Below are 25579 nucleotides of genomic sequence, written 5' to 3' on the forward strand. Positions count from 1 at the left end.
TTGTTTCAAGTCACCTTCATTTATATAGCACTTTTAACAATATAGACTGTTTCAAAGCAGCTTTACAGTGATAATAGGAAATTAAATTAACAGATTGTTTTGGTTTCCCACCCATAAATCCAGATCCACGATGGCTGATAGGGGAAACCGTAAGTTCTCTCCACGATACAGGAGACAGAAGGAAGCCGATGAAGCTGAGAGCTGGAGGAGCCCGTTGGGACGCGATCACGTGAGCCATGAGCGCAGTTACAGCCCGAAAGCGAAGTGGGGTCACGGTCGAGCCGGTGAAAGTGACGGGAATAGAAGAGGCAAAGCCTCGCTGTCTGAGGGAAGAGTGTTTGGACAGAGTCCTTCTCACCAGGAACGAGTCCAGAGAGGTTCTCCTGCGGAGCGGAGGAACTGGAGAGAACGACGAGACAGACATGGTAAAACATGTATAAGAAATAGGGATGCCCGATCATAGGGAAAGCCGATAACCGATATATTGGCCGATAAATCTAAATCCAAATTTTTATATAATTTTTGAGAGCCTGATTACAAAAAATCTCACCATTAAAAGCCATGGCCCAAGCACACAATTATAATGTTCTCATTATAATTTTATGTAGCCGATACGACAGACTTGTGCTGTGCATGTTGCACTTAAAGGGACGGTTCGGAGTAAAATCAACCTAGGGTCCTTTGCACCATGACCTCGAGCCAAACACCCCCCAGAAGCCTTTTTCCCCTTGGCCGAACATTATTAAAGTTAGAGCTTATTTAGAGATATCAGCCGATGGCTTAGTGCAGGCGCTAATGGATCCAAGGCTGTATCTCGTAAATTACCCCACTAATAATGCCCAGAATGGTACCAAACTTCTACAGTGGTACAAATAGGTTCTGAACTCATAAAACGAGGCATTGGAAAGTTTGTAAGTACATCAGGGGTTTATTTAAATAACACTTGCCTTGACGGCTCATGCTACCGCTAACCCGGACGTCGACGTCTCTTCAGTGGTAAAAGTCCTGGCAGAAAGCGATGCATAAGGATGTAGTGTAACGACGAATTATTATTGTTGACAACTTAGTGTTAACTAATAATTGTTGCAAACTGGTACTACCAACAAAATATTAGTGCATTCCTGGAACTGGGCGTCGTTACACTACATCCTTATGCATCGCTTTCTGTTTCTGTTTTCAATGAACATATATCGGCCGATACCGATATGGTGGCCGATATATATATCGTGCATCCCTAATAAGAAGCTATCGTGTAATTAAGGAATTAGATTGAGATGTAGCTGATATCTGTCTACGTCTCGTTTGTCTCTCAGACAGCCTGCAGAAGAGGATGGTGTCGATTGAAAGCTGCCTCACCAGACGGGACGTCTTACAGCTGTGCTTGGAAGCCGAAGGCAGTGATTGTGACCAGAAAGAGGTTTGGAAAGTTATAGACTCACCGGTTAGGCAATTTAAATAGTGTTCTGGGCAAAATGTCATGATTTAGAGAAGAGATATTCTTAAAAAAAACTATTCTGTGGTTCAGGAATACCGTATTTATGTACCATAATCTTTACATGTAGTATCTTGGTATTACAATGTTACATGTTTACAATTATAAGAGCTGTGCTTTTACTATTAAAGCATATATTAAGCCAAATTCAGTGGCTTAATATGCTTCCATTTAAAAGTTTATGGTCAGGCTCTGTTTATAAAATCACATTTACTGTAATTCACTCGCAGTAAAATTGTGAAATAATTTTTTATAATTTTAAATAACTGTAAAATGTAATTTAATCCTGTGATGTAAAGCTGAATTTTCAGCATCATTACTCCAGTCTTCAGTGTCACATGATCCTTCAGAAATTATTCTAATATGATGATTTGCAGCTCAAGAAACATTTCTGATTATTATTATCAGTGTTGAAAACAGTTTTTGCTGCTTCAGATTTTTGAGGAACCTGTGAAACATTTTATTCTTCAGGATTCCTTGATGAATATACATTTATTTAGTTGAAATTAGGCCTGTGAAACGATTAATCACATCCAAAATAAAAGTTTGCGTTAACATAATATATGCGTGTGTGTGTAATGTGTGTAACTATTTTGTATATATAAATAAACACACATGCATGTATATTTTAGAAATATTTGCATGTATATACTGTGTGTATGTATGTGTATATATATATATATATATATATATATATATATATATATATATATATATATACAGTGCTATGCATAAGTTTAGGCAACCATGCTAAAGTTGACTAAAAAGAGGAATAAAAAATCATATTTTGCAAATTTAACTTAATGCCTTATTTTAAAAAATTAGGAAAAATCCAACCTTTAAGGACACCAATTTTCTTTGTGAATGAATAATGTATCGTAAATAAATAAATGTTCTTCCTTAAAAAACAGGGTGCATAAGTTTGGGCACCACTATGTTAAATTCCCATAGAGGCAGGCAGATTTTTATTTTTAAGTATTTTTTTTTTTTTTTTTTTAGGATACTATGCATCCTGATAAAGTTCCCTTGGCCTTTGGAATTAAAATAGCCCCACATCATCACATAGCCTTCACCATACCTAGAGATTGGCATGGAGTACTTTCCATAAGATCATCTCTCAATGCAAATCAAACTAGCTATTAGGCTAACTGAAATAAAATCATGCCAATCTCTAGGTATAGTGAAGGCTATGTGATGATGTGGGGCTATTTTAATTCCAAAGGCCAAGGGAACTTTATCAGGATGCATAGTATCCTAAAAAAAAAAAAAAAAAAAATACTTAAAAATAAAAATCTGCCTGCCTCTATGGGAATTTAACATAGTGGTGCCCAAACTTATGCACCCTGTTTTTTAAGGAAGAACATTTATTTATTTACGATACATTATTCATTCACAAAGAAAATTGGTGTCCTTAAAGGTTGGATTTTTCCTAATTTTTTAAAATAAGGCATTAAGTTAAATTTGCAAAATATGATTTTTTATTCCTCTTTTTAGTCAACTTTAGCATGGTTGCCTAAACTTATGCATAGCACTGTATATATATATATATATATATATATATATATATATATATATATATATATATATATAAATAACGCATATTTCTTAATATAGACATGCATGCATTTTGGATGCGATTAATTGTTTCACAGCCCAGTCTTTACTGTCACTTTTGATCAATGTAATGCGTCCTTGATGAATAAAAGTGTTAATTTCTTCCACAAAACAAACAAACTTTGTGCATTGATCATATTTGTCGATGTAATCTGATTTCATTTCTTTTTAGCCAAGCATCAGCCTGAAGTTCAGATGTGATAAATGTAAGGTGTTCTGTGAAGACGTCTCTCCAGCGCTCGCTCACATCAGAGAAAGATCCCACAGGAAGAAAGCCAAGGTGAGGAGTCAGATTACAAAATGATGATCAGGCTGTCAGGCTCACACTGCTGTGCTGGTCATTTATGTCTGCCATGTGTCTCCTCTCTACAGGAACTGCAGAAGCTGGCGCTGCTGTTGAACATACCGCCTCCTGGAAAAGCCCAGTGTCATTTGATCAGCTCTGCGCTGGAAAGTGTGGTCAATGAGTTTGGACTGAACGATCAGGATTTAGAACAACGCCAAAATATTCTCGCTCTCGTTCAGAAAGTCCTTCAGCCTTTCCTTCCAGGTATTTAACGGTGTAAAGCTCATTGAATCCTTCATTTGATGCTTTTTAGAGCTGCACGATTCTGGAGAAATTGAGAATCACAATTTTATTGTTTAAAATAGAGATGATGAACATGATTCTGAATAAACAATTAAACAAAATAACATGTAATTTGCTAGAGGTTGTGACAAAATGCAGCAAGTCTTATTAAAAAAAAAAAAAAGTTTAATTTGAATAATAAAAAAAAAAGAAGACATTCATTTAGGGCCCTTTCACACCTGAAAGTCCGCACCAAAGTTCATGTTTTGATACATTGTATACATTCGGTTAGTTTTGGTTTGGTTTCACATTGCAATTATGCGAGCGCACTAAAGAACTTTACATGACGTACTTGCGTCCTGTCGTCATCATCTATATGGGCTGCATCTTGACATTGATAGGTTTGTAAACGGACGTGCGTCTGACGTCAGCGTGTTGCCAGTTCGGCGGGTAACTTTGACAAGAATGAATGAACAGACGCATATCGTTGGCACTATACTGTTATTATTATGGCATTACTCCCTGCAGCACCAGCTATACTCGAGGCTAGTTCAAATTCGCCAAATGAACGTCCTCGTTGTGCAAACATTTTATCATCGCCGGCAGGACAAATCATCTGAACGAATCAGATGGAAGAAACGCTGTGGGCAGGACTGCACATAAAGTCTGAAAGTCCGAACCATACAGAAAGTGCTTTCACACTAGAAACGAACCAAACCTTTGTTCAGTTTGATCCGGACCGAGACTACCTCTTTTCGTCGGACCAAATTTTGTCTGTTTGGTCCGGACCGTGTTCCAGGGGAGGTTTCACACCCGTAACTTTGATTCGGACCAAACTGTAAAGTCAGAAAGTCCGGACCAAACAAGGTAGGTGTGAAAGGGCCCTAAGACTTCACATATCATTACTGGATGAATCAGTGTTTTTGATGATTAAATGACAAATACATTTTTTAAGTCACTTGTCGCCACCTACTGGTGTAACAGTGTAATCAATACAATATTTATTTGCAGCGTCAAGTTACTTTCAGAAGGTGATTTATTTGTTTGCAGTGTTTATATCGGAACTATAAACTTTTATCCCAGTACTTCTGTAATAATTTGAAGTATCGTAAGACAGAAATAATGATACTGTGTGTTTGTGAAGCTGATTCATACCTGATTCAACTGCTCTCTCTGGGTGAATCTTCTTACTCGTCAAAGCTATGATAGACAGAGCTGAATCACTGTCAATGAGATTGCGATCTTTAACGATTAATTGTGCAGCTCCTCCATGCATTTTGCTCTCTTTTCCTCTTCAGAATGCCAGTTCAGGTTATATGGATCTTCCTCCACCAAGTTCGGCTTCAAAGATTCTGATGTGAACATTGATGTGAAGTTTCCATCCCATGTGAGTATGAAGTGCTTGTTAGAAATATTCTCACAATTGACCTTTCACATCTTGTGGCTTTGTCTTCTACGGTCGATCAAAGTAAATTACTTTATATTTATTGTAATTTTTTATTTGATCCTTGTTTCCTTTTTTGAAGTTACATTTGTGTCTGTATTAAGAAATTCTTGCTAGACTGTGTGCACAACAACTTGATTAAAGCTAGCATGAAGTGAACTTTACTCTCTTCAGTTGTTAATACAGGCATCACAAAGCAGTATCATTTATTAAGGCTCTTATCAGACTTGGAGCTATTATTGGCTCAAAGCCCTGATACAAGCTAATTATCGCAGATATTTAGACACAGTGTTAAAGTTTGCTGTGTGAGTGTGTGCACACTATGATAGCTAACACATAAACCATGGCATATGCAGTTTAAAAGTAATTTAATGATTTTAATGCATGACATGGAGGCCAAGAACTTCCCGAGTGCATTCAAATCCTTTAATGCACAGCTAGCCGTGGATTTGGGTGACGTTTTACAAAAATGAATTTTTACAATAATAATCTTTGACTTTTGCTGATGAAGTTTGGTCAATAATTGTATTGTAATTAAGAAAAATAAATCTCTCATCAGTTCCAGCATCCTGATATTCTGCTCGTGGCTCAAGAGCATCTCTCTAAAAGTGGTAAGTTGAAAAGCAGTGACAGCAAATCAAAATTGTGTGTTATATTTGGTCGTGGTTAAAAGAAACACAGCAGGGTATTGAGTTTCGAGATACACTGATGCATGAAAATTTGGCCAAAAAATAGTTATGGTTTGTTATGACTGAAAATATAAAAGCATTATAGATAAAAAAAAAAAAAGCGTGATGTATGCAAAAACGTATTCACAAAAAAGCACCCACCAATATAGAATAACAATGGTATGTTTTAATTTTTCTCACTGTTTATGTTCATATTTGCAGATCTTTTTGTCAATGTGGAGGGAGACTTCCATAGGAGGATGCCTGTAGTCGTGTGCAGAGAGAAATCAAGGTCTGTTTCCTTGCTTATTATTCTTTTACAACGTTTAAATATGAAGCTAATAACTGCATTTAAATGTGTATATATAGTTTTATTAATTTTGTTCAAATATTTTTTATTGTATTTTTTTTGTACGGTTTTTCGAGTCAGTAAGATTTAAAAACAAAACAAATTAATGTTTATTCAGCATTATTCATGCATTAAATTGATCAAAAGTGACAGTAGACATCTTCAATGTTACAAGAAAAATCTATTTCAAATAAAATGTTTATTCAATCTGAACTTTATTAATCAAAGGATCCTGGAAAAATATGAAGCAGCACAACTGTTTTCAACATTGATAATAATCAGAAATGTTTCTTGAGCATCAAATCAGCATATTATAATGATTTCTGAAAGATCATGTGACACTGAAGAAAATTCAGCTTTGATTACAGGAATAAATAACTTTTTGCAATATATTCACATAGAAAACATCTTTTTTAAATTGTAGTAATGTGTCACTATTTTTACTGTATTTTTGATCAAATAAATTCAGCCTTTGTGAGTTCTTTCAAAAACATTAAAAAAATCGTACCGACACCAACATATTGTAATCGTAGTTCATGTTACATTCATTGACAGAAGAATAGTTGTCTTTTTAAAAACTGCTTTAAACTTATGTTATATGTTTGTTTGATTTTAATCTCTTTTTGATCTTTTGAAGTGGTCTGATCTGCAAAGTCAGTGCAGGCAATGAAAGTGCATGCATAACAACAGCATATTTGACCGAGATGGCGAGTCTGGAAGCGCAGCTCATCCCGCTGATCATATGCTTCAGATTCTGGGCTAAGGTGAGACTGATGTGCTCAGTGTTATCTGTTTTAATAGACAGTCTGGAGGTTTTTACAGCCAAGTTTAAAATGCAAAATTGCATGTTTTGTTTACTATGGTTCTCAGTGTTGTCTGAAACATCAAATCATATGTGACCCTGGACCACAAAACCATGTCATATGGGTCAATTTTTTGAAAATTGAGCTTTATACATCACCTGAAAGCATTGATGTATGGTTTGTTTAATAGGACAATATTTGGTCGAGATACAACTATTAGAAAATCTGTAATCTGAGGGTGCAAAAAAATCGAAAGGTTGAGAAAATCGTCTTTAAAGTTGTCCATTTATGTTCACGATTGCGCTGCATTCACTCACAGAAATAAATGTTTTATATATTTATGGTAGGAAGTTTAAAAAATATCTTCATGGAACATGATCTTTACTTAATATCCTCATGATTTTTTGCATAAAAGAAAAATCGATAATTTTGACCCATACAATGTATTGTTAGCTATTGCCACAAATATACCCATGTGACTGGTTTTGTGGTCCAGGGTCACATATGGTATGTTAAATATAATCCTGCATGGATTTAATAAGGTAGCATTTTTAATGTACAGAGAAACAGCATAAAGAATTGTAAAACTCTGCATGCTTATTTATATATATCCTCATAATATGTGATGTTATTTTGCTTGTGTGAATTAGATCTGTTGTGTAGACCAGATGGAAGAAGGTGGACTTCCATCCTACTGCTTTACCCTCATGGTCATCAGCTTCTTGCAACGACGCAAGGAACCCGTCTTACCTTCATACCTCGAACACGTGGTGTGTGATTCAACATTAATGCATCATTTATTCAAGTTTATAGGACCAATGCCTGATTATTGCATCTGGATCCGTTTGGAGAGGTAACCTGAGATAATCTGCAGTCAGCCGGTCATTATTGCAAAAAAAATAATTAAACACCGACACTGTAATCAAGACGCAGACCCTAATGCAATAATTATCCCGCTTATTACACAGATACTCATCTCATGGATAAATATGGGAAATTAAAGTTTGAAATCCAACCTGAAATTATTTGATAACACTTTTCTTAAAGCATTTATGTATAATCCATAACTGAGGTTACAATTATTCATGAGATCATATAATGCATAATTAGGTGCATGCATGATGATAATAATAATAATAATAATACTTTTATAATGCATTATAAATGAAGGATTTAATTAGTGTTACCAATTATTTTAGTATTTTACCTGTATATTGGACACACACAGTTTTACAGTTTAATGATCAACATACAAGTATTTTACCAGGGAATGCTGCAACTGACCAATCACAATCAAGTATTTCAGAGAGCCCTGTAATGAACTAGATGTGTGTGATCTTGGCAAAAAGTGTGTATATATATATATATATATATATTTAAAAGTTTTACTCTGAAAAAATGGCGTGATATTGCTTAAATATTTCATAGAAATTTGAGACAAACTCTCGAACTACATCATGCAGTGAAAGTGATGTCACTCTCAAGGCCTGTTTTTTTTATTTTTTTTATTTTTAAGTTTTTGACATACTTGATAATGTCAGCTCACATATCATTAAAACACATAATTAAATGATCATAGACGAGACATTTCGCACACCTCTATAATGAACAACAGAATAGCATTACTACTGAAAACCCCAGCCATAAGAAAACTTAAACTAGACAATTTAAAAAAAATTGTTCATGTTTGTTCTGGAAGTTCCTGTGAGAAATGGTTTTCATTGTGAAGTAGTTTAATTTGTGTTATTTCCGATGCAGAGACTGATGTTGTGTTGTGTTTTAGGGTTTGCCTGTGAGTAAACTGAAGAGTTTCTCCATCACCGGGGTTGAGAAAGGACACGTGCTTTGGGTGTACGATCCAACCTCAAACGATTCACAAGATAAAGACAAACTCATCAAGAAGGGGAAGGTCAGTGTGTTCCCACTTATTCATGTATTGTGCATCAAAAGGTTTCATTTGAAGACAGTTTTTAGGTCAAGCCAAAAGAAAGTCAACAAAACCACTACTGTGTTTCATGGAAGCTTGTTTTTGCCACAAAATAAAAAATGTAATTGCATAATTTTATCTCACAATTGCGATTTATAATGTCAGAAATATGAGGTTAAAAATTCGCAATTGTGAGAAAATAGATCAGAATTGCAAGTTTATATCTCGCAATTCTGACTTTATTCCTCAGAATAGTGATTAAATAGCCCTATTCGGATGAGACTATTTTTCATAGAGAAATTCGGGTGTTTCACAGGTGTACTTTGTGATTTTAATCCTGTCCGAATCTGACAAGTTGATGTTTTTCACACACAACCTCAGTATAAATTCCAGGGAAAATTACCCACATTTTTTCATCGAATTCAATGGTCCTCTGAGAAATCGAATCCCGTGCGAAATCGAAAACAATCTTGCATGTTGAACACTAGCCCACAGATGACCTTCTGTAATGCCCACGTCTAGAAAACACACACTCACACACTCCCACCTCTAATAAACACACTAGCATAGTCCCGTCCAAATCAGGACACGAAATCACAGACATCAGGTGATAAGAATTGTGACTCAAATATCGTTTAGAAAACCAGTCCCATCCGAACAGGGCTTATCTCGCAATTCAGACTTTTTAACTCACCAAGTTTATATCTATATAATACAATTTTTTTTTTTTTATCCTAGAATTGTGCGATTATAAACTCACATTTCTGAAGAAAAAAATTATTGCGAGATGGAAAAAGTCACAATTAACTTTTATTTTGTATTCCATGGCGGAAACAAGCTTCCATAGCATTTTTTTTTTACCTATTGGTTCATTGTTTTGATTTTGTTTTGTTTTTTCCTGAATAGTCTCCACTGGTTTTCAAAGACCGAAGTCCTCCTGTACAGCTGGGGAAGCTTTGGGTCGAGTTACTGCGATATTATTCACTGGAATTTCAAATACCCGAGAAAGTCATAAGCGTGCGCACAAACGGTGACTTGTGGCGGGATCTGAAAGACTGGCCCAAAAAGAGGATTGCAATAGAAGGTATGCATGGCATCATGTGACCTAGTTCTTTTTTTAATATACAGGTGAAACTCGAAAAATTAGAATATTGTGGAAAAGTTTATGTATTTTAGTAATTCTAATTAAAAGGTGAAACTACTATATTTAGTATGTACATATGCATGATTATACTTTTCAGAGGGCCGACATTTCTGTATTTAAAATCTTTTTTTTTACTGATTTCATGTAATATTCAAATTTTCTGAGATTTTGAATTTGGGGTTTTCATAAGCTGTAAGCCATAATCATCAAAATTATAACTTTTGCACGGTATTCAAATTTTTCGAGTTTCACCTGTACACTACCAGACAACAGTTTTGGATCTGTAAGATTCTTTTATGTTTTTAAAAGTCTCTTCTGCTCACCAAGGCTGCATTTATTTAATTAAAAAAAAAAAAAAAAACAGTAATATTGTGAAATATTACAATTTAAAACAGCTGCTGTTCAATGTGAATATATAGTAAAGTAACGACAAGTGTAATTTATTCCTGTGATCAAAGCTGCATTTTCAGCATCATTACTCCAGTCTTCAGTGTCACATGATTCTTCAGAAATCATTCTAATATGATGATTTGATGCTCAAGAAACATTTATGATTTTTATCAATGTTGAAAATGCTGAAAATTCAGCTTTGATCACAGAAATAAATTACATTTGAAAAATATATTAAAATAGAAAACATTATCATAATATTTAACAATATTACTGTTTTTTTTTTTTTTGCATTTTTAATCAAATAAATGCAGCCTTAGTGAGCAGAAGAGACTGATTTTAAAAACATCTTCCCGATCCAAAACTCTTGACTGGTAGTGTACGTCTGCCTAGATATGAGACATATCAATACTTATCTCTGTCTTCTTCCTCAGATCCATTCGCCGTCCAGAGGAATGTGGCTCGGACGTTGAGTAGTCAGATGATGTTTGACTATATGTGTCATTGTCTCAAAACAACCTATAAGTACTTTGCTTCTTCTCCAAAAAGCAAAGCTGGGAAAGTCCGTTCAAACAGTCAAACTGATAAATCCGCGAGTGGTGTGAATCACGTCGACGCGGTGAAGAAAAGCAAGAAAGCACCAGCTGAGGATTTGAACAGATCCCGTGCGAGATCCAGTCCTCATAGTACCGAAGATCTGGAAGACTCTGACTATATGATCGAGCTGGAGCAGGACGATGAGGAAGAGGCCGACTCTGACGCCGAGACTGAGGTGCGCAAGCGCGTAAATACAGTAGTCAACGTTTGAAGTGGATCAAAAAAGTTCATCCAAGTTGTCCTAAGACAGTTCAAAATTCATGTATAACTTTGATGAATTTTTTTATCCACTTCAAATGTTGACTACTGTAGATTGAGACGAAATAGTCTTCTTTTCATCATGCAGTTCAGTTTAGGAGCAGCTCTGAAATCAAGGAAAATTAGATACTCATATGATACCCTTGAATTTTTATGCATTAGAGTTTCTCAGGGACATTTTTCTTCTTATCCTCTAGTGCTCTTCATGTGTCGGTCAAAAAAGATTTTGTCAATGAAATGAATGTACTATATTTTTGGTTGATAATGTTTTTTATTTAATATTTTGTATTTTTAGGTGATTTTTTTTATTTTTATACTAAATTATATTTATGTTGTATAAAATCCATTTTATTCACTTTTTGAGCATAGACCTGAAAATTAAATTTCAAAACGTAAATCTTGAATGCTTTAGAGCACAGACTTAAGTTTGATCTTTCAAAGACAACACTTGGCAGATTATTGTTGAAGTGCAAATTAAAAAAGTTACTACATTTTATGTGTATTGTGAAAAATTAACAAAAATATTATTTACATTTTTATATTAAATATATATTTTCAAAATCACGTTTACTCTAAAGCTGCAATAAAATATAAGCCATAAATCTAAACAAGTTGTGTTCCAATTTTAAGCTTGATATGTTTTGAGCTTTCAGTAAGATTTTGTTTGGGTGCAGTACCAAAAGTTTTCACTAGATAAAATTAGTCTCCCATTAATTTCCAAGACCATTTAACCTTTTTTGAATCATGTCCATGATTTTTTTTTTTTTTTTTTTGGTGTGTGTTCACATAGCAAGTGCCAAAACCTTTACCAAGTTTTGTACCATTCCAATGAAGTAAGAAATTAACTTAAAATTTTTCGGTCATAAATGACAGAAGAATGCCAGAGGGTTAAGGACATCTATATTTTTTCCAGTTAAAATAAGAAAAAGATCATTATTAATACATTTACTGTATAATTTCAGCTAAATGTGAAATACTGAAGAATTAGTTCTGAGTTGGAATTAAATTGAGTGTGCACATTTGTAGGGTGAAGAAGAAGATGAGGAAGATGACGACGACGATGACATCGAGCTCGATGAATCTGGAGGTGAGCCTTCTGGCGACGAGATGTTCCCCTTCGACCGGGAGACGAGTGACGATGTGGGATCCGACGTAGGCGATCCCGAGGAAGCAGCATCTGTCCAAATCAAGCCAAAAGCAGAGCGCTCCAAATCTGAATCTGAATCGCCTGCAGGAACGCAGTCGGACCTTGAAGGTGTTCATTATGTCTTCACCAAGAGGGTTTTCAGCGATGGCAAGGTAAATATGCATTCTCATATTCATGGTTTGCATGTCTATGTGAGACCATCCAAACTTGTTATTAAATGTAAAATGTACTAATGTTTGTTATTGTTGCCAGATATGCAGCTGCTCTTGTCAAGCAATTGACCTATGGCTAAGCCACGCCCCCAAACGCGATGAGCCAATCACAGTGCGCATAGCTAACCCAATATACTCGGACATTCTCTGCTTCCACGTCCATTGAAATCCATTGCAGTTAGTCAGTTTTCATTCGTTTTTATATGTTTTTTCTTGTCATTTTAAGTTTAAAATGGTCAAACGGTGTGCATGGGGTACATGCAACTCCGACACTAGGTATCCTGAGAGGCTGGGCTACGGTGTGTATTTTTTACCCTTTCCCAAGCCACATCTCAACCAAGATAAGTGTCTGCTCTGGATTAAGTTATGCGGTAACTTAGACCACAACACCAACTAAACGTGGATAAATTAAACAAGGATGTCGACATCTGTTCTAAGGTAAGTCAACAACGTATTTGAACGTTATCTTTAACGTAACGTTAGCCTAGCTTCTAGCTGAACATAATGATGGAGTAGGCCTATGTTTTTATGCTTCCACTGTTCGATCGCGCCCGCGCCTCTCTCTCTCTGACACACACACACACACACACACTTCAGCATTGCAATCTTGACATCGCAGCCTGTTCATTATGCTGCGTTCACACCAAACGCGAAGAGAGCGTCAAATTCGGGCGTATCGCGTCTAGTTCGACGCTTGAACATTTTGAATCCATTAGCGCGTCCAAAGTGAATAGGACGCGCGTATAAAGCGAAATAGCACCAAACTATAACGGTTACACTGTGACCTGTAAATCTTTGTCTGGAGCTGAAGCTTTTCATCGACCTTCTCAACACTAAAATTATTAATATAACCCTCCAATGCATAGTTTAGGCCCTTTTGGTAACTTCGAGATGATATATAATCTTTCTGTCTCCAAAAATGTCTCCTACTGTGACAGCTGCCATAGCGCCTGTTACCGAATGTTGACTGTTTGTACGAGTGAGTGGAGGGGGCGTGGCTTAGCCATAGGTCAATTGTTGAGAATGTAATATTAAAGTGCCTCTATTATGCTATTTTAAAGGCTCCTACAGTAGGCTTACAGGGTCAAAAAACACTTTCATTTTCTCATAATATACATTACAGCATCAGCTCTAAACCCCGCCTTTCTGAGAACCTGCTCTGATCTGATTGGTCAGGCGGCCCAGTCTGTTGTGATTGGAGACTATAACTCCATTTATCTGCACTTTGATCTTTGAAACTTTGTAGACATTTTTTACTTTCACAAACAACTATATTACACACGACATGAAAGATAATATCCGAAAAAGCATAATAGGGGCACTCTTTTGACATTTTAATGATGTCTTTTGACTTTATTGTGAATTCATGCATCTGCGATTCCAGCACCAGTCTTTATTCACCATTGAATGTGGTTCATGGTGACAAATTATCCGTTTTTTTTCCTGTTAGTCCCCCATTGTGATATGTGGCCTTTGCAAGAGTGACGGACATTCAAAACAGGACTGTCCTGAGGACTTCAAGCGAGTGGAGTTAAAGCGCCTTCCACCCATGACTCTAGACTTCCTGAAGATCCTCAATGAAGTCTGTGAGCAATGCTACCGTAAGTACGCGGTGGATATATTTTGACATGAATCAATTATATCGCAATATATCGCAATTGTGAGAAAAAAAGTCAGAATTGTGAGCTAAAAAGTCGCTTTTATTAATTAATTTATTTATTTATTTATTTATTTATTCAGTGGCGCAAACAAGCTTCCATAAACTTGTGCTTACATTTTTGCATGTAGTTTCACTGATTCATTAAAAATGGTTGCATTTATTTAGGTGACTTTGCACCAGATGATGTGGAGGTGAAAGTCAGAGAACACATTTTACAAGACTTTGAGACTTACCTGAGAGATCAAGTGCCAGGTAATGCCACTTGGTGAAACTGTATAGAATCTAAGTATGTAAAGTTTGGTGTTTTTCCATTTAAATGCGCTGAGAGATTTCTTCTTCTGTATTGCTGCATGACACTTTGTCCACAAATAAACAAAATGGCGAATCAGAACAATTAGCTTAATATACACCTCATTAGAGCAGTGAGATTCCACTTGTTTTTAAGATGGATATCTCAATTTTTGCTAAATTCAGCCTTTTACTCTATTTTTTCAAAGATTGTTTGGTAACACTTTATTTTACAGTGTCCTTGTTACATATGTTACATGTACTTACCATAGTAATAACAGTAAAATATGCATAATTACATGCAACTAACCCTAAACCAAACCCTAACTCAATAGTAAGTACGTGTAGTTGCTTAATATTACTCAGTACTTAAATATATAATTACACTGTAACGATGACACCTTAAAATAAAGTGTAACCGACTGTTTGATATGTATTTAATGAGAGGACCATACAGATGCTTATTTGTTGATGTGTATTTTTATTTATTTATCAGGAGCCAAGTTGGCTTTGTTTGGTTCATCCAAGAATGGGTTTGGCTTTAAACAGAGTGACTTGGACATCTGTATGACTCTAGAAGGCCAGGACACAGCAGCGGTAATGTCCCAAGACTCTTTCTACACAAGGTCGCAGACATGCATTAAATTGATCAAAAGTGATGTTAAGGATATTCATAATGTTAAATAAGATTTCAATTTTTTTTAAAAAGCTTGTTTTAAACTTTCTGATCCTGAATACTGAAGAAATGCTAAAATATGAAGCAGGACATCTTTGTTTTCAACATTGATGATAATCAGAAATGTTTCTTGAGCAGCAAAACATCACATTAAATTGATTTCTGAAGGATCATGTGACACTGAAGACTGGAGTAATGATGCAGAAAATTCAACTTTGATCAAATTACATTTCAAAATATATTCGCACAGAAAACAGTTGTTTTGAACTGTAATAATATTTCTGTTTGTGCTGTATTTTTGATCAAATAAATGCAGCCTTGTTGAACAGAAGAGACTTCTTTCAAAAACGTGAAGCCAGAGCCAGATGAACAGACTGCATAAACTATTTATACCCTGTATTTTGTGTTCATTAAGTTTCCTAATCTGCTTCCTCTGATAGGGCTTGGACTACATGGCTGTTATTGAGAGCCTGGCCAAAGCTCTACGGAAACACCATGGTAAGGTTTTTTTTGTTTGTTTTTTGGGTGTGATTGTGAAATTGCCTGTTGTTTGTGCTAGGCACTCATTTCATTCAGTAATCATGTTTTGTATTGTTCACTATTAAATAGTTTTGACATTTTTAGGAAGGGAATGACTATATTTATACATTGTCCTCTCTCAGAAGCTCTAATCTTCTGACTGGTAAATGAAATGACAAAGAGCATCTCTGTACGCCTCAGGCAACCTCCGTTTACTTTAAATGCTTGTTTTTCAAATAAATCAGTGCTTTTGTTTTACACCCATGTCTATTTATCCATCCATTCATTTTAGGCCTGAGAAACATCCTACCTATTACTACTGCAAAAGTTCCAATTGTGAAGTTTTACCATGCCAAAACTGGACTAGAGGGAGATATAAGCTTGTACAATACACTGGTGAGAGAATAATTCTGTTGCATTATTTTTACACGTCCAAACTTCGTTTTATTTATTTATTTATTTATTTATTTTGGTATAGCAGCATGTACATCACAATTTATTACAGAACCGTAATAGTTGCATTTTTCTGCTGTTCAATTTTCTCTTTTAAGCTAATACAACAATAAAATAAAGGATACACAATTACACATACAAAAAATAATATAAAATAATAACAAATATTTTACAACTTGAGTGAGGCAAGGTTTACCAAATGTTCCGACTATGTGTTGAGGGTGATTATTGTGAAATCTCGGTACATGTAAGGGATTATAGGAGAAAGCATGATATAGTTTCCAATATGTAAAAGGGGAGAGTTGTAGGGAAGATTACAATGACATTCTTCATTCCCTAGGAAAGAGTCTTTTGCTCTATACCACTACAAAGTCTGGCCTTAACGGCCTTACATATTCTACCCACTTAGACCAAAATTTAATGAACACATTTTTCTGAAGACGGAGGGAAAAAGTAATTCTTTCCATAACAAATATATCATTTACTATGTCCATCCATTCTTGTATTGTGGGGGGTTCAGGAAGCAACCAACGCCTTGTGAGTGCTTTTTTACCAGCAGATGTTAATATGCCAAATAGATATTCATCCTGCCGTCTTGCCTGTAAATCCACATTTCCTAAAAACATTGTGGAAAAATGCAAGGGAAGGGTAATGTTAAGTATGTTTTCCAATGCTTTATGGAGTTCTGTCCAGAAAGGTTTTATCACTGGACACTCCCAGAATATGTGCCAGTGATTGGCTTCCTGAAACCCACATTGTCTCCAACATTTGGAGTGTCCCTTTTCAATATGCGCTTTTTGTTTCGGAGTAATAAAAAATCGGACAAGACATTTCCACCCGAACTCCCGCCACATATGCGAATTAGTACATTTCCAGGGGAATTTACACATTCCAAGCCATTCCTCCTTTGATATTGAAAAATTTCCTTCTTTTTCCCATTTTTCTTTAATATACTCCGTGGAGTTATATTTTTTTATTCTGAGTCCTTTATAGAATCTAGATATGACTCCCTTTTTTAATTCGTTTTGGTAGGTAGCCACAAATATCCTCAATATTGGATCATCTAAGTCTGTTTTATTTTTAATGTTATGTTCAAAGTGATTACGTATTTGAAGGTATCTATAAAAGTCTGATTTCTCAAGGCAATATTCTTTCTTTAAGCTTTCAAAATCTTTAAAGTGTCCTTTTTCTGTAAGGGAGTAAAATGTTGTTATCCCTTTTGAAACCCAAGACTTGAATCTATTATCCATTCGATTAGGTTTGAATTCAGGATCATAGGCACACCATTGAATTATTTGTAATTTGTGATTCAATTTATATTCTTCTCTTATCGTATTCCAAATTTTTAACTGGGCTTTAATGAATGGATTTTGCACTGTATCTATAAATTTTCCCAAGTTTTTATATGTTAATACTGCCTGAATTGGAGGGTCAGTTATTATTGATATTTCAATATCTTTCCACCTAGCATGATATTTTGGATTGCATATGTTAATTAAAGGCTTACTTTGGGCAGAATAAAAATAATTCCTAAAATGGGGTAATGCCATACCTCCTTCCTCTGTTGAGAGCTGTAATGTTTTGAATTTAATCCTGGGTTTTTTCCCTTGCCAAATATATCTGGAAATTAAACAGAACGTTTTTTAATGGAAGTTCAAACCATTGCGATTGTTAATAGTGTAAGAATTTTATAAGAAGAAAGCCCTCTTTACATATTTGCAAAGGTTATGGCATTATGGATTGTAGCTCATTCCTTATCGCTGATGTTTAAACTTAAATATTTTGGAAAAAGACAAGCACTATGCTTGCCCTGTTTAACTATTCCCTTCATTTGCAAAATATAACAGCAATGTTTTGATAAAAATAATCTTCGTCAGGCACACATACATGGGCAACACTCAGATTCAGACACAATTGTGGTCAGATACAATCTGTTGGCATTAAGATCAATCATCTTATGACCATTCAATTATAGCAGACTTAATGTGAACACATCACTAGGTGAAATGTCATTGTAATACTTTTTAAAGGGGTGGTATTTTGTGTCTGTTCCTTTAAATGCAAATGAGCTGCTGCTCCCGGCACAGGGGGCGGAGCTTCAACAGCTTGTGTCCTTTTACCTCCATTTGATGTAGTCCTTAAAAAGCGATTTCTTTAAAAGCAAATATCTTCCTTTGCTTTGAACTTTGAACGTTGTAACTTTGCAGATGTTGTTTATGCTCAAACAGCAACATTACACACTAACTAAAGTTACAAAAGTGAAATCATAATCAACCACCCCTTTAAAACTCAAAACAAACATAGTGAATCACAATTCAGAATCTTCTCAATGCAAAATGTCAGATACTCTGAACTAGAGATGCACCGATTGATCGGCTGGTGACCGGAATTGGCCGATTTTCACGTGATCGGCCATGACCGGCGACCGGCCGGTCAGTCTGACATATGCCGATTTTATGCCGGTCAAATGCACTCGGGCGCCGCATGATTAACCTTTTGAGCGGTACGGTCTCATATATGGGATTTTTATTTCTGTGCCCCTAGTACGGTGCTGTTCAGTGACGTCGCATAACTGCCAGATTCAAACTGTGCTTTCGCGCGTTGGCTGGCGCTGAGCCAGAGTCGGACGCGTTCAGCGCTGTCATATATCACAACTAAGCAGTGTTTTCAACCTCATAATGTTTATTTTAGGTTTCAGATATTTAAATACACATAAGCACGAGTAAAACAATACATTTGGAGTTTGTAAAATACACACTGATGTCTGTGGAAGCAGCAATAACAATCTATTCAAATATAATTTGCCGACGTGTGTTATTCTTCATATCAGACAAACATAGTGGAAGTAACTAAAGTTTACTCTATTCTTCTCAGTTCACCGGCCACTTATTGCATTTATTTCGGGAGAAACTGATGAATTCACGTGCTGTAAATCCGACTGACAGGACAACATTGCGGCGCCCATCTCATGTTATAGATCAAGATTATTTATAAAGGTTTTTAAACGACCAAACACACTCACTTACACGTATTTGAGCATCGGAATATCAGATAGGCTAGTTGATGACATGGTAAGCAAGTTTGTGCATATTTTGAATAAAAAAGGAAAAGCGAAATAAAAGCGACACATCTGTCATACAGTATTATTGTGGCTGCGGTGTATCGCGTGACGCGTCCCCATGGAAACATTAAAGGGAACGTTCGCCTTGAAAAAAACTCAAGTCAGTTAGAATATTTTAAACTTATGCGTGAAAGGGTTAAAGAAAAGATAGAAAATAAATATTTGTGTGTGCTGTAAAATGGTTAGAAAAAAATTTAATCGGAATCGGCTAAAATCGGTATCGGCAGGTCAAACTCGATGAAAAATCGGAATCGGCCTAGAAAATTGTAATCGGTGCATCTCTACTCTGAACTAATCGCAATCGTCAAAAGCAATGCAGTAAAGCTCCAGAAACACAGACAGCCGTCAAATACACTGAGTGAATCACTTTCTGAATACAATAAAAAGATTCAAATAGATTTATATTCATGACAAAAGTTATAAAACGAATAATTAAATGTCACATATTTAAAATACTGTCAGTGTCTTTGTTGTTTACACATTTTTGTGTAAAAGGTTTGGGGGGGAAAATCCTATCTTAATGTATGCATCTTTTATATATATATATAAAAAAAAAAATATATATATATATAGTGAGGAAAATAAGTATTTGAACACCCTGCTATTTTGCAAGTTCTCCCACTTAGAAATCATGGAGGGGTCTGAAATTGTCATCGTAGGTGCATGTCCACTGTGAGAGACATAATCTAAAAAAAAAAATCCAGAAATCTCAGTGTATGATTTTTTTTAACTATTTATTTGTATGATACAGCTGCAAATAAGTATTTGAACACCTGAGAAAATCAATGTTAATATTTGGTACAGTAGCCTTTGTTTGCAATTACAGAGGTCAAACGTTTCCTGTAGTTTTTCACCAGGTTTGCACACACTGCAGGAGGGATTTTGGCCCACTCCTCCACACAGATCTTCTCTAGATCAGTCAGGTTTCTGGGCTGTCGCTGAGAAACACGGAGTTTGAGCTCCCTCCAAAGATTCTCTATTGGGTTTAGGTCTGGAGACTGGCTAGGCCACGCCAGAACCTTGATATGCTTCTTACAGAGCCACTCCTTGGTTATCTTGGCTGTGTGCTTCAGGTCATTGTCATGTTGGAAGACCCAGCCTCGACCCATCTTCAATGCTCTAACTGAGGGAAGGAGGTTGTTCCCCAAAATCTCGCAATACATGGCCCCGGTCATCCTCTCCTTAATACAGTGCAGTCGCCCTGTCCCATGTGCAGAAAAACACCCCCAAAGCATGATGCTACCACCCCCATGCTTCACAGTAGGGATGGTGTTCTTGGGATGATACTCATCATTCTTCTTCCTCCAAACACGTTTAGTGGAATTATGACCAAAAAGTTCTATTTTGGTCTCATCTGACCACATGACTTTCTCCCATGACTCCTCTGGATCATCCAAATGGTCATTGGCAAACTTAAGACGGGCCTTGACATGTGCTGGTTTAAGCAGGGGAACCTTCCGTGCCATGCATGATTTCAAACCATGACGTCTTAGTGTATTACCAACAGTAACCTTGGAAACGTTGGTCCCAGCTCTTTTCAGGTCATTGACCAGCTCCTCCCGTGTAGTTCTGGGCTGATTTCTCACCTTTCTTAGGATCATTGAGACGCCACGAGGTGAGATCTTGCATGGAGCCCCAGTCCGAGGGAGATTGACAGTCATGTTTAGCTTCTTCCATTTTCTAATGATTGCTCCAACAGTGGACCTTTTTTCACCAAGCTGCTTGGCAATTTCCCCGTAGCCCTTTCCAGCCTTGTGGAGGTGTACAATTTTGTCTCTAGTGTCTTTGGACAGCTCTTTGGTCTTGGCCATGTTAGTAGTTGGATTCTTACTGATTGTATGGGGTGGACAGGTGTCTTTATGCAGCTAACGACCTCAAACAGGTGCATCTAATTTAGGATAATAAATGGAGTGGAGGTGGACATTTTAAAGGCAGACTAACAGGTCTTTGAGGGTCAGAATTATAGCTGATAGACAGGTGTTCAAATACTTATTTGCAGCTGTATCATACAAATAAATAGTTAAAAAATCATATATTTTGATTTCTGGATTTTTTTTTTTTAGATTATGTCTCTCACAGTGGACATGCACCTACGATGACAATTTCAGACCCCTCCATGATTTCCAAGTGGGAGAACTTGCAAAATAGCAGGGTGTTCAAATACTTATTTTCCTCACTGTATATATATATATATATATATATATATATATATATATAAATATAAATATAAATTTAACTAACCCTGTACTTTTAAACCCATATTACGTCTAAGTAATTCACTTATATTACTCAGTACAGTAACACTTTATTTTACAGTACAATAGTAATTATATGTACCATGTAACAAAGACAATTACCATATATTGTGCATAATTACATGCAACTAACCTTAAAACACACCCTAACCCTATAGTAAGTACATGTAGTTTATTATTATTACTCAGTATTTAAATGTAAAGTTACACTGTACCACGAACACCTTAAAATAAAGTGATACCCTCAATTCTTCATCGTGTAAATACACTGTAAGTCCACACACAAAGTGCAACCAAGATTTTTCCGTCTTGTTTCCTCAGGCTTTGCACAACACACAGTTACTGGCGTCTTATGCTGCAATTGACGCTCGGGTGAAGATCCTCTGCTACGTCATGAAAGTGTTCTCCAAAGTAAGTTCGACACATTCATGAACTGATGATGCTTCAGTCATAGAGATCGTAGCCATTAGTGGTCAAGCTTGAATGAGAAAGAATCCAGAAAGTTGCTTTTGGTGACAAGATGAAGGACGAAACATACATTAGCATATCTGAATTTCAGCTCCGGATCTTCTTCACACTTGATACACAGTGATACGAACAGTAACAGGCATCAGTTTTACTGTAACAAGTCCAGCCTGAGTCTCATCCTTCAGAAGTGCATCAAAGTGGATTTGCTTTCATAGCACAAAAAAACAGTGTCTTCTCAACATGAACAACTCAAACCAAACTCTTCCAGTCTTAGCTAACTACAGTGTTTGAGGGTCAAAGTTGACGTTGTTCACGGGCAGCCAATGACGAGCATAGACTGGCATTATGCAAATGTGTTACAAACCTACATATTTCAGGAATCAAGACTCGAATTACTGACGACTCGTTTCAGTTCAGAATCACTTCTTTGCAACTTTGCAGACATTTTACTTTCACAAGCAACTATATTACACACTGCATGAAAGATAAAATCTGAAAGAGCATAATAGGGGCACTTTAACATATTGATGATCTTGATCATGTTTGTCTTTTCAGGTGTGTGACATTGGCGATGCATCTCGTGGTAGTCTTTCTTCGTATGCGTACACTCTAATGGTCCTTTACTTCCTTCAACAAAGAAGCCCGGCTGTTATCCCAGTTCTCCAAGAGGTGTCGTTCTTGACAACTATAACCTTTTCAATGACACAGTTGCTTATGATAAATGATTTTGTGTAAATGAACTGTTACAGCACTTATACTCATATTTTTAAATGTATTTCTTCAACCATGTGCACACCAAACGTTTATTCTTAATTAATTAAAAACATTTGATTCCTACTTTCATGTAATTTAGAAGTGCATGTTCCCTAGTGCATAACCCAATAAATATAATTCTGATATTTCACCGTAAACAATATGTGAATATAGGTTAAAATGGGACTTATTTCTCTCCCTTTTTGTGTGTATTCTTCTATATTGCTAAAAGTCATCATTAAGGACATCCTAATCTACTGTATTATGGGATGAGATTGATGGAAAACATACATTCACTCTGAATTAATTTTGTATTTGTCTTTTGTAGATATATGATGGCGAGAAGAAGCCAGTAGTCCTTGTCGATGGCTGGGATGTTCATTTCTTTAAGGATTTGAAGAACTTGGTGAGTGAGCTCCAAAAAAACAAAACAAAAACATTGCAAGTTGTATTATTTTTATTTTATTTTACTGTTAATTGTAAAAAGTTATAGATTGATTTTTAGATCAGAATTGTTTTTTTTTTTTACGTGTAGCACAAAACGCACGTCTCAGACTTATTTTGTAATAGTTGTTAAGCCTGGGACTGTTGTTCATTCCTCAGCATAAACACTGGCCGGAGTACAGGAAGAACAGGGAGTCAGTCGGGCAGCTGTGGCTCGGCCTGCTGCAGTTTTACACCGAGACGTTTGACTTCAAGGAGTCTGTCATCTGCATCCGCAGAAAAGAACCTCTCACCACCTTCAAGAAGCAATGGACCTCCAAACATCTGGCCATCGAGGGTAAGACCAAGAAATAAACTCCTGATGAGTGGCAAAAATCAGGCCAAGAACCGATGAATATGCAGCGGTAACTAGTGTTGGGTATCGTTTGAATCGGTTCCTAATTTCGATTATTTCGGGTTTAAAAAAAACAACAACTATCATTCACATTTATTCTAAGTCTTATTGCAAAACATTTCATTGTAGCTGAATACCATGAACAAAAATTAACAGGCTAAAGAACACTGAGGAACTTTTGCCTACGGTTTAAAAATACCATAGCAAGAACAACTAATATAAATTTCAAGCATTATTAAAGACAAGTAAACACTCAGTAATTAAAAAAGAACAATTAAACAAATTAGCAATCGCACAAATAAATACAACTGAACAAAGATACGATTGAAATAAACAGTGTTAAGGTATTCAGGTACAGAAACTGATCAGATTTAAAAAACACTGCACTTTATAAATAAAATATACATTACAAATATAGTTACAAAAGTTATTGCGTCAAGAACAAAGAACAATTTTCTCGTTGTCTTTTGTTGTTTGATTAACGTTATAGAGACGACCGCGGGAATATTAGGCTGCTGTCACTTTAAGAGCTGAACAAATCCAATATACTGATACACATGCGTTTTCTTTGTCAACTGTTTATGTTCACTTAAGAAACCCGACTGTTTTTGAGGATTTTGACATTTTTGTGTGTATTTGTCCGTTCAAGTGCAAAAAGACGCGGAAGAGAACTCGCTTCAGTATCGCGCAGTACACAGTATGAGAGGCGGCTTTCTGTGCGCTCGTTTCAGATGTGCGTGCAGCTCAACCGTGCTCAAGTCTTCTTGGGCTTGAATGGTTTAAATCATATTAAAATGCACCCAAGGGAATCAATAAGAGGAATCGAAATGTTTATTTAATAACATGTGTCCGATAACTTAAGTATCCGAATTTTCGATTCCCAACCCTAGTGGTAACATGTTGCAAGTTGCGTAATTTACATTTTGAAAATGATGATTTTTTACTTTGACATTCCTCAACGCTGTATGTGGTGCAAGACTGTAGCTGATCATTTCTTTCTCTTTCCTCTTTTAGATCCCTTTGATTTGAGTCATAATCTTGGAGCTGGTCTCTCACGGAGAAGTATGTCATGTTTTTTCTCTTTTTTCTCTTGCATGTATTATCCTTCATACAAACCCGACCTTTCATTGACTCTGATAATTGGAAATATCACATTATTTGGTGCAAATGTAAACAGAGTAAGGACTTAATCACAGCAAGACGTTTACATGATACGAGCAGCAAACCCCTTCACTCACATTTACATGCAGTTTTCATCATTCTGATTATTCGCTAAGAATTGTGGTTATTTTACTGATATTCTTCACATACCCCAATGCCCAGCACAGATGATGAACTCGCATGGAGTCGGTGTGTTATTGGTCAAGCTTTTCTAACTCGTATGGATTTATTTGGCAGTTCTTTGGTATCCAGCCTAAAAATGTCTCCATTTCAATGTTTTTGACCATCAATATACTGTGTGTATTCATGTCACGCAACTTTATGAATTTAAACTTCAGCACCGCTCATGTTCGTGCACACTTTGGTCAGCGTGGAATAGATGCGATTTACATTCCTGTTTAATGCTATTAAAATCGGCATACGTCACATTTTACTGTGATTATGGTTTCTATGATTATGAGCTTAATTGCATAAGTTTAATAAAAGTATTGAGTTTACATGAGGTAAAGTTTAATCGCGATATTGCCTAAATCTTGTTGTAATCGTATTATGAGGGTGCATGTAAATGTTTCATTGTTGTATTACATGACCTAGCTTTATTGAAGTTCAGTTTTAAATGTATAAACCCTGTACTTAAACACCTGCATTTAGCTTTTGTTTATTTAAACTATTTCAGATTTATATCTCCATCAGCAACTTTTTGTGTTCCAACCGCCTTAAATATAGTAAATGGATAATATTTCTAAGTTTATGGTAGTCAACCATTCTAAAGGC

The 25579-nt window shown here is 36.0% G+C and overlaps 1 protein-coding gene across 1 annotated transcript in view; it reads left to right on the forward strand.

Moving 5' to 3' along the window:
* tut7 (terminal uridylyl transferase 7) overlaps window positions 1–25579 on the forward strand; it is a 34030-nt gene that overhangs the window by 742 nt on the left and 7709 nt on the right. Inside the window, exons 2-24 of the mRNA XM_084414630.1 lie at window positions 124–425; window positions 1314–1417; window positions 3279–3386; window positions 3479–3656; window positions 4973–5061; window positions 5678–5729; window positions 6009–6078; window positions 6773–6899; window positions 7589–7708; window positions 8722–8847; window positions 9772–9949; window positions 10834–11171; window positions 12281–12553; window positions 14064–14214; window positions 14439–14525; window positions 15058–15158; window positions 15678–15735; window positions 16049–16152; window positions 21907–21996; window positions 22609–22722; window positions 23135–23212; window positions 23410–23587; window positions 24659–24706. Of these exons, the coding sequence (XP_084270756.1) occupies window positions 131–425; window positions 1314–1417; window positions 3279–3386; window positions 3479–3656; window positions 4973–5061; window positions 5678–5729; window positions 6009–6078; window positions 6773–6899; window positions 7589–7708; window positions 8722–8847; window positions 9772–9949; window positions 10834–11171; window positions 12281–12553; window positions 14064–14214; window positions 14439–14525; window positions 15058–15158; window positions 15678–15735; window positions 16049–16152; window positions 21907–21996; window positions 22609–22722; window positions 23135–23212; window positions 23410–23587; window positions 24659–24706 (3067 nt within the window). The 5' untranslated portion in view covers window positions 124–130. The remainder of the gene's footprint in view (window positions 1–123; window positions 426–1313; window positions 1418–3278; window positions 3387–3478; window positions 3657–4972; window positions 5062–5677; window positions 5730–6008; window positions 6079–6772; window positions 6900–7588; window positions 7709–8721; window positions 8848–9771; window positions 9950–10833; window positions 11172–12280; window positions 12554–14063; window positions 14215–14438; window positions 14526–15057; window positions 15159–15677; window positions 15736–16048; window positions 16153–21906; window positions 21997–22608; window positions 22723–23134; window positions 23213–23409; window positions 23588–24658; window positions 24707–25579) is intronic.

This window comes from Rutilus rutilus, assembly GCF_951802725.1.
Source record: "Rutilus rutilus genome assembly, chromosome: 7".
In the NCBI taxonomy this organism is placed as follows: domain Eukaryota; kingdom Metazoa; phylum Chordata; class Actinopteri; order Cypriniformes; family Leuciscidae; genus Rutilus; species Rutilus rutilus.